At 37.8% G+C, this 16089-nt stretch overlaps 1 protein-coding gene across 2 annotated transcripts in view; it reads left to right on the forward strand.

Moving 5' to 3' along the window:
• The window catches only part of cv-c (RhoGTPase activating protein), a 350754-nt gene that overhangs the window by 29498 nt on the left and 305167 nt on the right, over window positions 1–16089 (forward strand). For both annotated transcript variants that reach the window (XM_033347220.2, XM_033347221.2), the window contains exon 2: window positions 1106–1345. In XM_033347220.2, the coding sequence (XP_033203111.2) occupies window positions 1148–1345 (198 nt within the window). In that variant the 5' untranslated portion in view covers window positions 1106–1147. The remainder of the gene's footprint in view (window positions 1–1105; window positions 1346–16089) is intronic.

Genomic DNA, 16089 nt, shown 5'->3' on the forward strand with positions numbered 1-16089 from the left:
GTAATTCTGTTTATAATGTAATTAGAACAATCCGCAGACATGTGCCTAAAAAGTTACTGTTTCTTCGACCATTCGCGGAGAGACGCGATCGCGAGAAAGCACGTCAACGGGAGTCGTAAATTCCCGTTACGATTAGATAATCGACGCCACGAAATGATCGATTCCCTGATTTCTGTTACGATAATAGAGGTGCTTCAATTGAGGTTATACTGAATTAACAGGTATAAATTAACGTTTATTCCAACAACTTTGTAAAGAAGATAATTACACTGATGCGTATGTATAAGTTACATAAGTGATTGATTTAAGGATAGAAACCCGGTAATGACATGTTGACTATTCTAACGATGAAGAATAAGTGAGGTACAGTGACGATGCTGTGTCGGAGGAAAGCTAGTCGTGGGTGGGTCTAATCTACAAGAAGGAGCTGATTTGTCAAGGGCAAGGTTTCATTGGGAAAGTGAAGGAAATACTTCGCTGTCAATTGGTTAACTTTCTAGGTTGGTTGGCGAGGAAGGGTGCTAACCGCCCCCGAGAGAGAGTTGCTAGTGGGAAGCATCATATGTGAGAAAACTAACTTTCCCGTAGTAACAATAAGGTTTAGAAACGATTCGGTAAAGAGATGTTTGTTCGGTCTGAAGGACCTTAGCTAGCAAATTTCTGAGATTTATGATGGGTCCTTAAGACTATTGAGGGTACGCAGTAAGAATGAGCGGACATCTGGTTCCCATCTTGCCCGCGGTATGTGGCCTGGTCTAGGTAGAGTGTCGCCCGACGTAACAGTTAGCTTGATACGCATTGTATCATTCTAATAATAGTAAAATAACCTGAATTTCAATTGATTTTTAAATGATAAACAATTATTTAAAATTCCACAGTTCACAATTCTAGCGAAGTTTAGGAAACAAATCAAGTGCGTGAAAGATGTCAGACGGATACGTAATTGCGAAACGATAATACACGATACATGGCGCCACGATAAAGTTTCTATCTCAAAGGTCATGGAATTAACCAAGGCATATCAATATGTCGTGAACTTTCTTCCAATTATCCGACTGGATCGCTTTCTGAATCACACTGATCGTTATGTCCCTCGCTGTTACAGGTGCAGAAGAAAATGCGCGTGAGGTCAAGGTGACGGTAGAGCATGGAGACCATGCAAGACAGCGGCGGGCTGTATGTCGATGGCTCGAAAGGAAGTGTCGCGTCGGGTTTACCCATCTCGAAAACAGTGAATCAGTTGAAAATAGTGGAAAGTGGTAATGAAAGTGGCAAGGTGCTGACCGCAACTAAATCGGAGATGGATCCATATAAGGAATTGGAGTTGTATCTCGCCAAAGTAAACGTGAGTTTCCCACGTGAATTTTTATACGCGATTTCTTTTTATAAAGTAGAATTGTATTTTGTGAAAGAATTTTATTTTATAAAAAGATATTCCATATGTGGTCAATTGAGAAATCTACATACATCCATTGAATTTTGTGTATCCAATTTATCGGTAAAAACTAAAAATGTTCTTTATTACAACATCATTTACACTCGCAAACATAAAAGCATGTAAAATGACTTTGAATTTAACTTAGTATACCAACGAATGTCCAATGGGAATTAAAGAGCTATTCACTTTTAGTTCGCAGAAGTCGCAGAAAGAAATTGCTTTAGAAATTAGAAGCTTTAATTTTATCATGTATAACAGGTACATATATTTCCTCTTTTATAATATTGCATATTTTTTTTTACTTTTCCTTCTTAGCGTTATTTTTTCAAATATGTGTAGAAGTTCAATTTGCTACAATATTTCAAGTTTAACGGGCGTATGTAGATTTTTGTAACTGACTGCAATTGTTTGCCGAGAATGTTGGACGTTTTACGTTTAATATCAAAGTGAAGTGATATCACTGACGCTGATTGATAATTTTAATCACGGTCGAACGTAAGCGACGTTTTTAATGAAGCGTTAATACAATCCCGTTCATAAGACGAAACTCTTCTTCGACACGACACAACACGGTTCAGTTAGGAATCGATCATCTACTTTATCGATGTTTTCGCTGAAACCGTGCACAACAAATTGAATGTGACGCCATGACCGCTGTGCAAGATTCCAAAACACGTTCCGTCCATGACCGTCGGGTCCAACACGTCGTTTTCTTATTTCCCCTCGTCCTTTCCTTTTATTCTGTCTTTGCTTACCGCGGCACGGTTGTTTTAGAGACCTCAACTACAAAACTAAATGCCTTGAATGACACCCGAAAGCGTAAGCCAGTTTTCGCCTTCAAGTTTTGTCTTTCAACGTCCTATCAGTTTCGGGGACTGACGCGAAATCGTATTAAATTTGCATCTCAAGAACTTCCACTCTGGTAGACAAGGAATTTTAATAGCTACTGGATATTTGTCATAACTAAAGAATAGTCTCTAAATAATTCAAATTGTTCTTCTTTTAAATTCTATTGTGGACCAGTTTTTATTGTATAATTATTTAGCATTTTTTAACAAGTAGGTATATTTTTCTTGCGCTTCTAGTACGTTTTAATGTTTGGATGCAGATTAAATATCATCAACGATTTTATGAAATCACGAGAAAGAGAGAGCAATAGCTTACATCGATTCAAGCTCTAAAGATATTCACCGATAGTAACTAATACCGCATCATTGGAATCCTTCTTACTCTCGCCGCCTAAATTGGTACACCTGTTTCAGAATCTCTACCCAACGAATTTAAACGGCGCGAGGCTCCTGCGGTATGAGAAAAAGACGCGCGCGACCGGTTACCATTCGCGAGAGTCAAAAGCTTGTACCTGGCCGCGTACATGAGATCCACGGAGCAATTATTTCTTACGAATCGTGTTGGTGCGTCGATGTAGCTCGTCTAAGTAGTGTATATAGACCTCGTAATGCACCGATGCATGTCAACACATTGCAAGGCGAACATCGAAACCGATATTTACACCGAGCAAACAGAGGATTTCGATCGGTCGGCACACGTTGTTGCAACGTCGAACGTTGCTTCTAAAAACGAAGACGATGCGGAAGCAGTCCGTCATCCTCCCACTATTTCTGCAGCGTTGCGTGACTCAGAATTTTCTGCCAGTTTGGCGTTGTCTTTTTTTTTATCTTGTTGCCATGATTTTCGCACAGGAAGTGATAAAAAGAAGATACGAAAAGCTTGAACGAATCTATCATGCATCATCAACATGTTTCATTATCTTGTTATGGATTACACACAATGAAGGGAGAACATACGTATATGTATGTGCTATGGCATCACAGTTCAATCTTAGCTTTGACTTTAGTTCCATATTGGAACAGTATGAAATACTGAATGTGAATTGCGTACGATATTTGAATGATTCGCTTCAGACACAGTATATAATACATTTACTGTTAAAGCCGTAAGTAGTTAACGGCGATGAATATAGCCAGTGAAAAAATCGTAAGATAATTGGTGGCAATATGACTTAGCATATTTAATGTTCTATCGAGTGGTAGATCTAGCGTGTGTTCTTCGAAAGATCTTTTCCTGATACTCTATAAATCTGTTACATTCTATAAATGGTTTGTAAATAATTGCTACTTCCGTTAATTTCACTAATACAACTCCCATTAAATAGAGTGTAAATTTTGTTTGGGATTTAGTGATCCAATTTTCTTCATCTCATTAAAAAGATTCGGTTATTTAGGTCCTAGATATATGTATATTAAATAAATCCCGAATAAAAGGTAGATAAAAAGTCTGGATAGAAATGGTTAATGCTTTTCTAAATACACAATTTACTAAAAATAATCAGACATCAATTCACATTTATTACGACAGTAATACACTCAACTAGGTACAAAATTAGAATAACCTTTAGCAAATGCAAGCATTTCGATTTCGACAGAAGCTGTCGCTGCGAAGTTTCAACCGTCAAAAGTTCTACGTAGCATATTTCTTTCACGAGAGGGATCCCAGCAGTCAAAGAGATTTGGTCAAGGTTACTTTCCCAGTCAAGTAGCTCCCTACAGAGTTCAGTTTTCGATCCTATCGTATTCTCCCGTTTTTCGATTGGTTGAGAACGTCAGCTTCTCTGGATCCTCCGTATACGAATATTTCGTGAACAGAAAGAAGGCGAGGCGGGGCCTGAGAGGTCAAAGGCCAAAAGCGAAGAAAAATGATGAAATCGAGGGCTCGAGTGCGTTTCCCTTGGTTCGTGGATGGGCTTGGTAGACCCTCCACGTTCGCACGATCGGGAGAAAAAGCAAAAACGCTTGTGTCATCGCTCGTAAAAAGTAGCAGAGATCCGTTTAAGTCATCTGTTGCTCAGCTTGTCGTTGATCACGCTATGGGTCCCTTCTTTCTAGGCGAATGACGCGAAACTTTACTGCTTTTTTCAAGCAAACTAGATAGTCGAGGCTTTGTAGCTATGTTCACCGACACGGGGCCATGAGCGAATTAATTGCTTCGCGGATAATTAATTAAGCGGTTACGTTGAACAGCCGGAATTAATTGGACAGATGGTACGCGCTGGAACTGGCTAGTGCGTCTTAAAATGTTCGCGTTGCTGCTAGAGAAATAAGCCACGAGACATCAGGCGAGTGTTTAAATATGTCATAGGAGACGTTCGTGGAAAATTCATGGTAAGATAGTAACTTAGATGAAGAGCTTTTGTTAATTATTTTCGTGCATTGCGGAGTTACGTAAGCAGTTTTCTTATGACAAATGTAAAGTTTCTTTTACCGAAAAACAAGTTTTGTTACAGTTGATACATGAACCGTACACTTATATAACGCATGGTATTACAAACTTACTTCTTACCTCTTTTAATCGCGTTGGTGTAAAACGCGCTAGCTTGACAGTGAAATTTTGTAGTATTTAGTTTTAATAGGAATAGTCCTTCTGTGGAGTGTACGAAGATTTTCACGAAAGATTATACACATCGAAAATCTTCTTTCAAAATTTACATATTGTAGAACCGCCTGAAACAAAATTCTATAGCTTCTAACGAAATTACTTGAAATATCGAAAAGTCATAGTTTACCATGTTAATTTAATTCAAATACATTCATTCGCATTCACACTCATTTAAATAGAATATAAGATGAATATATGTAGTAATATCTAACATGTAATAACAGTATAATAGTAGTAGTCTATCTTATAATTTATCTATCCGTAATATGTATTTATAATTAATTACTTAAAGCCCAAAGCTTGCGCTAATTAAACGATATTTTGGGTAATATGCAATTCCCTCGAAGCTGGCGAATAATTAATTGATGAAAGTGATTCGTCGATCGGACAGTTGATTTAATCGGTTAACTCAATTGTTTGGTAACCGTTGGTTATTTTGAAAGTTTGGCCATGGAATTTGCGGCGAGATTAGTTGCCAAGGAGCCTTGCGAACGTCGTACAAACAGGATCCTTGTTTTCTCGTCGCGAAAGGAATGAAGTAGCGCTCATCGACAGCCTCGATTCCAAAGTCTAAAACGATTAAGGAGACTTGTTTCGACCGTGTCAAATTTAGGGCTGATCTTGCAGTTTGTTGATATTTCCAACGCTCGTGTGCAAATCACACGAACATGCAAGTTCTCGAAGTCAAAGACTTGAATGGCTTTCATGGAAAATATTTATTATAGCAAGGAAGATACGTAGTAATTGCGGTTGATGGTTCGCGAGAACGATGATTTCAATTTCCTAGATTTCCAGAAACTGTTATTCACCAGAGAGCTGTGCAAAGCATGAAATCAACAGCAGTTTATAAACTGATCTTTGAGTATTGCGAAGGATAGCAAATCTGATGTAGATGTTTGTCATCGCTTGCACAGGTAAAGGAAAGGTTGCGAGGATGTTTTCGGAAATTTTAATACAATTGTTTCTAACAAGTATGTTAACGACTACTCAATACATACCTACTCATTAGCTCCTCATAAATCGTATTTCTTTTTATCGCATACTCCTTGGGCATTGCAAAAATTCCAAGAAAAATTTCACATTCCCACAAGTGTCTCAAAAAAGTCCACAAATGCCTATTTCCACGAAACAATAACTATAATAACTTCCCAAACGTTCTCTGTAAAAATAAATAGCTACACGGGACTGGTATAATGGGCTGGAATGTTGGGTAAATTAATTAAGTGGCCAACAGCGGAAAGGTTCCGTGGAACGATTATGCCGTCGAGTGGAGATTGTCATGCGCGGGAATGTCGTTCATTGTGTCAGCGATCAGCTTCTATTATTCCTACGCAATTTACGCCTCCGTGAACGCAACCGAGCTACCCGTTCGCATGGGATCCGCGTAGGAGGGACAAACTGTGTAACAGATTGGCCGAGTGGCCGATCACCAGCTCGGAATTATTGCTTAATGATCGTGTATCATGGAGAAATGTTTGCGGTCGACGATCGGCAGCTCGATCGCTTGGCCGCGACAGCTTTTGCGACGCTCACCTGGCACACAGGAGACAGGTGAGTCAGTAGGTCGCCGAAAGTGAGCTTGCTTTTACAGCACCTCGGTTGCGAGTCCTCGCTTGAAATTTCTTGCTGGAACACGGCGTCCCATCAGCTCGTGTAGAGTACATCGAAGCACGATGAATTGCGATCTTCCGGAGAATTTCGTTAAATTTCTCTGGGACGGTAACGAGTGAAAGTTCATTTGCACGGTATGAGGAAAAACATGCAACAACTTTATTGAGGAAATCAAGATTTAATGCTTTGGTTTAATGGCGAAAGAAGAAGGATCCATGAGTTTGATGGTGTCGTTTTATGAAGTTTTTATAGTAATCAGGAAGAACAATTAAAAAAAAATTGTTAGAAATTATGAAAATAGAAACGGCGAGAATACTTCTTTAGTTGTTATACTTGGAGGCTTTTCGTTCTCTATTTCCAATTAATTCATCGAATCTTTACCGTATTCCTATGTGGAAACTTCTAATTTTGTGTAAAATTAGACACGTGACTTTCTCTAGACGTTTTTAAAATTGAAACTAGAATGTAAATCTCAGTCTACAACTTACATCGCAGCGAAAATACGTCAAGTCTTTTATTTGCATCAAAAGGCGAAATAAAATGTAGATTCTTCGATTAGTATATTTAGGAGTGAAGTCTGTTCACATCAATTACAACTCTCGTGTAGAAACTTGATCTAGCTACTTTTGGAAATCGCGTCACGAAACAACGGGAGTGCGATTTCTAATCTTACTAAACCAGAAAAAGGAAAAAAGAAGCTTGTAGAGATTTTGGGCTTGTTTTCATCGTATCGTTCGAAGAATTTATGATGGACCATCGTTTCAACCGACCTCGCGTATAAATCCTGGCAAGCACGTGTTTTCAGTCTGATGTAGAAATCGATTGGTAGTAGTCGGAACGAAAGGTTGTTACATCGGGCACGATGCCCGACGCATAATTTAGTTACATACGAGCGGTACATCTCTCCTTGATGCGCGTATCTGTGAGAGTTGCTGTAAATCGTTTGACCCTCGGCGACTAAATTACAAAATGATGTCTGTTTTAACCCTGTGCAACATCCTCTAATGGACGTCTATATAAGAAAACGATTCAGCTTGATGACAGTAAATGGGATTATAGTTTCACCAGCTATACGAACTATCATATAATGAAAATATATTTCAAGCTTAGTTTTCTGCTAAGTTATCTGCGAATTTTGGCTTACAAAATAATCATATTCCACAGGATTTTAATTCTTTTGTGAAACGTATTTATCATAAAAAGCTTTTTGCGGCATGTCAACGTGAATGCAACTACAAATTGTGATATCTGCTTCGAAGAGTTGTAGCTTGCACAAAGAAAAGAGCTTGATCGATTCAAGCTTCTTTCGATCGCTGTAACTAGTAAGTCGTCAAGCGGTAGTATGCTTCTAATTCAGTTTGAATTATACAACATTGGATTATTATTATACATTTACCTGATCTGTTTCATCCAAAACTGTTTTATTGCTACAAATGTAATTCTACGAATAAATACCATTTACAAGCATTTGCAAGCATTCACAATAAATTTCGTCAATTTACTTCTACTTCTACAAATCGTTTGAATCTTATTGAAATCTTTAACCATGACCATTTCTTTCATCCACCACGCACGAATCAAATAAACTCAGAACTACAATGCCTCGCCAGCTCGGTGATCAAGCTGCTCCGTGTCCTGCGCGGGTTCTCATGGTCGGTTCCCATAATCTGGGCTCGTTCGACGGCTTAAAATTTCAATCAGCCCCCGCGACGTCGAGGACACGAATTTATTCCGCGCTCGAGCCCGTCCGGCGTGTGCACGCGGTACGCGTACGTGTTACCGAGATCGGAAGATAGCTATGCAGATAGAGCGTTGCTGCGCGCGAGAACTGCAGCTAGCGTTTGCGTTTACGCTTCAGGTCGCCGCGTTCCGTTCTGATTATTATCCGCCACCTCGAGCACGACGTGTGCTATCGCATCCGAGCTGTACGAAACGTATTTGCATTAAAGCATCGTTCTCAACGCCTTCGTCGATCTACGCCTTCAAACCAAGGAAAACATACCCCCATGAACTTAGAGAATCTCGAGTAAGAATCGTCGACCGATTTTCAAAGTTAGAAAAAATTTGGTACACAACGACAGACTAACGAAAGGAAGAGTCACGAGAAATGCGACTGCACACTTGTGACTGTAGTCAAGAAACGTGATGTCCCTGTGGAATATGCTCGAGCAAAATTGTTTTCGAATGGTTTCACGATTATCGGTAACGTCCATGTTAATGGAAGCGAGTGGATCTGGAAATAAAGGAATCGCGTATAGATAAACGTGCGAACAGGTTGCAGTTTGCATACAAAATGTTTGTAGTTTGCATGGAATATTGAGAGACGACTGGAATTCGTACGAAGATATGTAGGAATTGGATTAGTACTCGCCTTATATATTGAAACATCGGTTGATTCGGGTGTGAAGATTGCTGAGATCAGCCGTGATCCGAAATACGAAGACCGGAAATCTGAATGCATTCGTTCCTCGTATCACTCTGACTCGGGAATATTTCTACCGATTGGATAGAAATTGACTCCGTTGTTGGAACGAAATTGTAGATTGTGTTTGGGTAGAGCAGCGATTTTTCTCCAAGTTCAATTTTCAATTTTTACAACGGTGTCAGTAGTTTTGGTAGTTTAAAAGTAATTTTATGTTGCATACCGATTTCATGAAAATGCGTGTTTTTGTTATAAATGACCAGGAATATTGCAACTTACATGTAAAATACGCGATCAACCAAAACATATTTATTAGGTTGTCTGAAAAATTTCTTTCGTTTCATAAGGTGATAATAGATGAACAACAATTTCTGTTTTATATTATTTTATTGAATTAGGTATGATACATTTCGTTCTATTTCTCTTATTACATTTGTGCATAATTCAATAAACTAATATAAAACAAAAAACATTGTGCGTCTATTATTTCTTTATAAAACGAAAGAAACATTTCGGACAACTTTCGAATAATAAATTTTCGTGAATAATCTTGTACTTTTTCTCAAAATAATACTATTTTCTTCTGTTTGAAGTCTAAATTAAATGTATCAAATAAATTGTTGCATTAGCGTATTAATTCTGCAAATCACGCATCTAAAAGAATGACGTCAAACGCGTGAACACCAGAAAAATAAAATTCCTTCCGCAAATATGGTAAACAACGAAACGTCTAACAATTTTCCAAGATTAAAAATGTCTTTAGCGTTCGCATAATTAAGTGTACAGGTGATTGTATGATTCTAATTCAGTGTAAAGTTTAGTACGATTTAGTAGCAGTATATTGACTTGAAGCGCTTTTATCCCTGACGAAATGGCATAGATCACGTACGCGGAAAGAATCTCCGTTGGGGGCGCAGGCATTCGGGCCACCGAAGAGAATTCCAAAGAGTTTCAAGATACCAGGAACCCACTAGAGTCATCCAGCCGGATGTCATTCCGTATTCCAACGTTCCCCCCTGTTGTCGCGCTCAGGCGCCGCATTCTAACTCTTAGTTTGCTCATTTTGCATCCGAAGATTTTATCTGCTGGCGTCGCGCGTCACTCCAGAAGACGATTTATGCCGTGATGCATTGGTATCGACGGCGCGGCGCGGCGGCGAGATCAAGTTCAACGCGAATGTCAATCGATGCGATCGCCGTATGTATATCGTTTCGATCGAATCTTTGTGAAAATAAATTTATTCCGTTTTATTTAGACTTTTGAAAGAAATAACACCGTAAAAGCTATTTTTTTTTGGTATGTAATACACATTTTACTGACGAATGTTTCGAATAAACAATTTTTTAAAAATAAAGTAATTATATTTTCTACATCCTAAAGTTTTTCTAATAAAATATTAGTTTTGTCATTGCAAATTATGATAATAGGCAATTATCCAAGCATCTTAATTATTTTGTCTAATTGCAAGTGTAGAAAATTAAGCCTATGAAACACAAGTTTTTTGAACTATTCTTATAAATTTAAATTTATCAGTTTATAAAATAGCTTATAAAGCGATTATGTAAACAAAGTTTATTTGAATTAAAAGAAGGCCTGTTTTGGACAGAACCAACGTACACACAATTCGTCATCGAAACAATATACAGGATGTTTTTCAGTTTATTGGGGAATATAAATGTTTTCTCAAAGCATCAAAAGCAGTTTACATCGAACCGTGCTGCACGGCGAAGCGGAATAACAAATCGTAATTTCATGCGAACGCGGGTTTCTAGAAAACGTATACTTACAAGGAAAACACGATATTTTATTCATACGATAGCCGAAAAACGTAAAAAATATAATGCAAATAATTCTCAAGAAGTCTAGAGGCAAGCTACTGTGATCTCTGCGTTAATTCTTTAACGACCAACAGTTCCTCGAACATTCGTAGATATATCCATTTTTCAATCTTTGAAAAAAGGTGGTTTTATCGATTCCCATGAAGTCGTATTTTCGTCGAGCCTTGTTTATGGCTCAACTTCTCAACGATCAACATAAGGTCTTTTTCTTTTAAATCGATAACTAGTTTGTCTTGCATAAAAATATTTTTACTAGAACAAATACGTCTGAAATACAAAAATGAATAAATTCGCTTGAAATAAATTATGGAAATTATAGTAATCACGCGATCGATTATACGATTAAGTTAGGTCAGTAGCTAAGGAAATTAATACAGGTTAGCACGATAACTTATTGAAAACTAGCAATTAACGTTAATTTCACTGAATTTCTTACTGCAATCAGAACTCCAGTATTAGCCTCGAAATAAAGACCACCTTCCATGTCTAATAATATTCAAGCACATTATAAAGCAGTAATTATTATTAACCTAATTTTATCATTTGTAAGTAATCGCTGTTGCTTTAAACATTTCTATTGCTATACAGTTGGAAAGAAGCTATTTCATATCATAATTATCAATAATTACCGGTGGAAAAGATTTAATCTTGATTGGTACATATAAAATCGAAGAAAAACGAAATTCTACAGTGATATAAAAAGAAAAAATTTAATTAACACTTTCGTTATGAAAAGCCACTATAGCGACAGCTTGTGGCTCTATCGTTAAAACATTTTATTTTCCTTTAATAATTTCCTTAAATAAGTTTTACGAGGGAACGTATAATTACGAATAGTCTCGCTCATTGAAACCTTTTAATTAAAGACAAATTTTTTTTGTCCTATTTAGTTTTTCTTTTAGTTATTTGTAGACAAGTACACATTTGCTACACTAGCGCTTTTTCATTTTAATTAAGCTTCAATGATAATTGCATCGATAAAATTGGGAACAGAATTGGCATTTTCCTTCCTAGATTATAAAAACAACATCCTGCGTTATTTTGATTTTATACGAGAATTTTACGTAATCGATGAATAAATTTTTCGTCTCATTGGAATCGATTATATTAAGCTTTTTGTTCACTTCGTACGCGGTATAATGAGTCGTGCAACTCGGTAATGAAAGAAGGACAATAAAAGAGCAATTCGTACAAAGTTGCATCTCGAGTCGCGTTCCGCGACCGGTATCATTTCCAGTGCTACTTGAACACGATCTAATGTTCAGATGTAATTTACACGAGGCGAGCACAGTCGGCGTTCGCTGAGTCACGCATTTATTAGGCCACTTGAAATTACGGCATCCTAATGAGCATCGCTTGATGAGTATCGTTTTTAATAACTAGCGGCTCCCATGAATACACTATGTTGCCTATGAGATGGTATCTGTTGCTAATGGCATGCATGGCAATTGTCGTAAAAATAGGAAAAGAAAAAATAAACGAAGAAGAGAAAATTAAGAAGTGCATCGTTTTATTACTTCGATGTTAATTGCTTCGTTTCCGATTGTCTTTATTTTCCATGTCACTTGCGGTAATATCTTCATCGTGCAGACTGCATCTGTAGAAACTCGAAATGTAGCCGCACCGCGACTTTAGAAGCAATTAAACAGCATGACCATTAGAACGTGTGCAATCGACTGGTTGTCGCAATCGCAAATATCCTGCGTTGACACTTCTCGTTAATGTCGCAAAGATAAATAGTAACGCCACGAACAATTAATAAGCGACGCGAAGTCGTATGTTTGTCGGTTCTTCGATCGTTTGCCGATTTTCAATGCATAATAATGAAAGGTTAACAAAGGCTCGATCGCGCTCGATCTGCATTGAATAGCTGAAATCAGCTTGAACGTTATCAAGGAACGCGACACACGTAGCAGTTGCGGATTTTTGCAGCGTAAGTAATTGCTTGATCGCCTTTCAGACATTCAGGTTTATTGTGTATTGGTCATTTCTCGGAATTGCTTTCTCTTCTTTGTGAACAACTTACCAGGTTACGTAATTGGGTTAAAATTGCAACCATAAGAAGACAATTCGAATATTGTATCTATTGTATTACAGGAGAAAAAGAGATATAAATTTCATATTTGAAAGATTCATATTTAAAAATGTCAAAATGTATTACTTGAAAGGATGATCTGGTTTTGAGTTGGTTTTTAATGAAAGGGAGTAGCAGTCTCTTCAATCAGCGAATAATTGAAAACATATCGTGGAAGGAATTTTCGCCTCATGTTTCAACACCTTTTCTTCCAATTATTCTCTTTTTGTCGTATTCTTTTCTTATGTGAATTATTCCGTGGTGATCCGAATTTGTTTAAACCCTAGTACTCAGTTCAGAGAAATCATGTTCGTGGGCATTCGAAAGGACGTGTGCGGCCTTGGAATTCCTACGTAACGTTCAAGTTCGCATGCAAATCTCTGGCGAACGACGAGAGGTTTGTGTACGCTCGGAGGCGGGACGTAAATAAAATTGTAACGCGCGAATAACGCGGTATATGGGTAAATAGAGCGGGTCGAGATGGAACTGGTAAAATATACGAGGACGGCTTCCAACTGAATTCGCGAGGGACGCTGCCAGTCCACAGAAAATGCCACTTAAAGCGGTTCCAGCGATCCAGTACTTCGTGGCCTGTCTCGTTTCTCTCGTTTCACGTTGAACAGGTTCAATTGCTACGGAAAAATGTGCGTGTCTTTGGAACGTTATAAAGTATTCTATATTCTTGCGAAATACTATTACAAAATGCATGAAAGGCGTAAAGAATATTTCAATATAATATTCGACACATATTAAAAAAAAAAACAATTATCAAGTAATACAATGTTTCGTTTTTATGTATATAAATAATTTATGTTTATTGGTTAATTACAATTACACATAATTGGAAATTACGCATAAATATCAATAGGACAAATTTGTTGTAATTATATACAAATAATTACACAAAAGGTACAAAAATTAATTAGCAAACTTTAAAATTTTCCCCCGTTTCATCTCATGTTAATGTTCCGTTAATGAAAAATCTAATTCGACAAAAATATTTTATTGGTTTTCATTAATTCACAATTGGCTCCATAGACATAAAACACGAACTACTTAGAAAGGGGAAAAGATTAATCACAGTAAAAAAAGCAGAAATATATGGCGTTCGCTAAAACAGTTCGAAGATCAAAGTTCATTCGGCGCAGGTTAAGCGATCGTTCGCATCGAAACGATCAGATGGTTTTCTGCTTCGAAGATCCTTAGTTCGACGAAAGTCGTCGAATGATAGAAGGAAACAAACCGAAGAATGCCTAACCAGATAATACACATTAATACGCTGCATGATGCTTGTAGCGGTCGAGGTTAAATCGACGAGGAATATAAAAAAGACTCGGTTTATCCGGAAAGAATCTTCCAATTAGGATAACGAATGGCCAGAGAATCCGGTGGACTTACCGGACCTGTGACCGAGAATTAGCTGTTTGTAGCCAATCACAAACATCGGTGCGTGATTTCTAATTTATCTTACGATCGTTTGCGATCGAACTTTGACCTCCAATTTCATTTCCATTCCTCGAAAGGCAAATGTCTTGACCATTCTTTACAAGATTCCGATAAAAATTTCTCTTATTTCGCTGGTGATTTCGCGAAACTGTTAAATGGATGACTGGATCTCTTTTATGATACTGTCTGCTAAAAAGGAAAGATTAAGAATTTGACTGTTAGTTGAAAAAGCTTTGGGTTTCTTGAGAGTCTTAAATGTTTAATCTTATGATGATGGCAAATTTATGATGACTCTAAGCAATTTAATAGTAGAAAAGCCAGTTTGGTCAAAATTATATTACATGAAAATAACAAGGAATGAGAAAATGGAAATGCAGAAACTTATATTTCTGGTATCAAAGCGAATAATCAAAATCCTGTGAAGCAACATTTATTTCAAGTCTGCCTGAAATACTGCAATTATAATAGTGACACGCTTGTATCATAAAACAAACGTCGACAGTGCACCTCTCTCTGAAAAGATATTCGAGCGACATAATAATGTCCCAATTACCATACATCTAACAACAAAAAACAGCGTTAATAACCACTAGATGCAAAGGTGACATTTATCGATGGAAAGATACGCGCCTATTAAATTTACCGTCTAAATCGTCCAATCGTTAATCAAACGCGAGCACATATATAAAATAAACGATCAGTTCTATCGACCTGTATCTCTTTCTCATTCATATCGACGATATTACGAAAAAATGAAGGGAAAAGGCACTGCTGATCTATATATAAGAGTCGCCCGCGTCGACAAGGGGTTAATAACGATTTAATAATAGACCACCTCGGGTCACGATCGAAAATTAGTATTCAACTGTATATTGAGAGTATTATCGGCATATCGTGCACGTTCGAATGCAGTTAGCCTTGCGTTCGATAGCTTGATTAACGCGAGAGCCACAATTAACCTTGCACTTCAACGGCTGCACTGCAGTACCGCAACCTTGCCAGAAATGCAGAATCCTTCCCCGGCCAATGACCGTAACGTCGTTCCCTCGAATTCCTCAATGACTTCTTTGTACCCAGGCTCCTTGGTACTTTCACTCTTCATCTCCCAGCCAGTTCGAGCAACCAGGTATATAACGCAGAACCGTGTCCTCGTGTGTCGGTTCACCGAGAATTGCACGCGTGTATGCACGCAGCTGCGTGAGCAGCCGCGTCTCTCCCTGGGTGCTGCACCCGACCGCCTGTTCACACGTGGAAGCCAACTATTTGCCTGTGTGGGTGGAACTGTGGGACTGCCGCACATCCGGTTGGGTGTGTCGGATGCGTTCGCTGCTCAAATTACGTTCGTACCTCGTTAATTTTCAACCCCCATCGACGATTTGGCTCAGGCGAAACTGTGAAGAACGAGGAGGATTTGGAACGGTCGCTTAGGATCCAAGAGTGTAGTTCTTTTCTTAGTTCTTGGCTTGCTTCGAAATTTCATTTTAGGTTGGGCTTGTCGGTTGAGTAATGGGTAATTGGCACAGATATACAATGATTTTTGGTGCATTTTACAAGTAGATGAAGTAATTTTTTATGAATAAAATGAATTAGTAATTCTGAGTATTCTCGAGACGTTTCAATTTTAATAGGAAAAAAAAGAATTTCTTCATTTTTTGTTCCTATTTCTGCTGCATTATAAAACGGTTAAAAATGCTTCTAAGAATTCTTGAGAAGCCTCAATTGTAAAAAGAGAAAGGAATTTTTCAGTTTATATTTTAACTTTTTGTCTGCATCTTTATGTTGCTTGTATATAGCAACTTATAAAAAA

This window comes from Bombus vancouverensis, chromosome 7, assembly GCF_051014615.1.
Source record: "Bombus vancouverensis nearcticus chromosome 7, iyBomVanc1_principal, whole genome shotgun sequence".
Classification (NCBI taxonomy): Eukaryota; Metazoa; Arthropoda; class Insecta; order Hymenoptera; family Apidae; genus Bombus; species Bombus vancouverensis.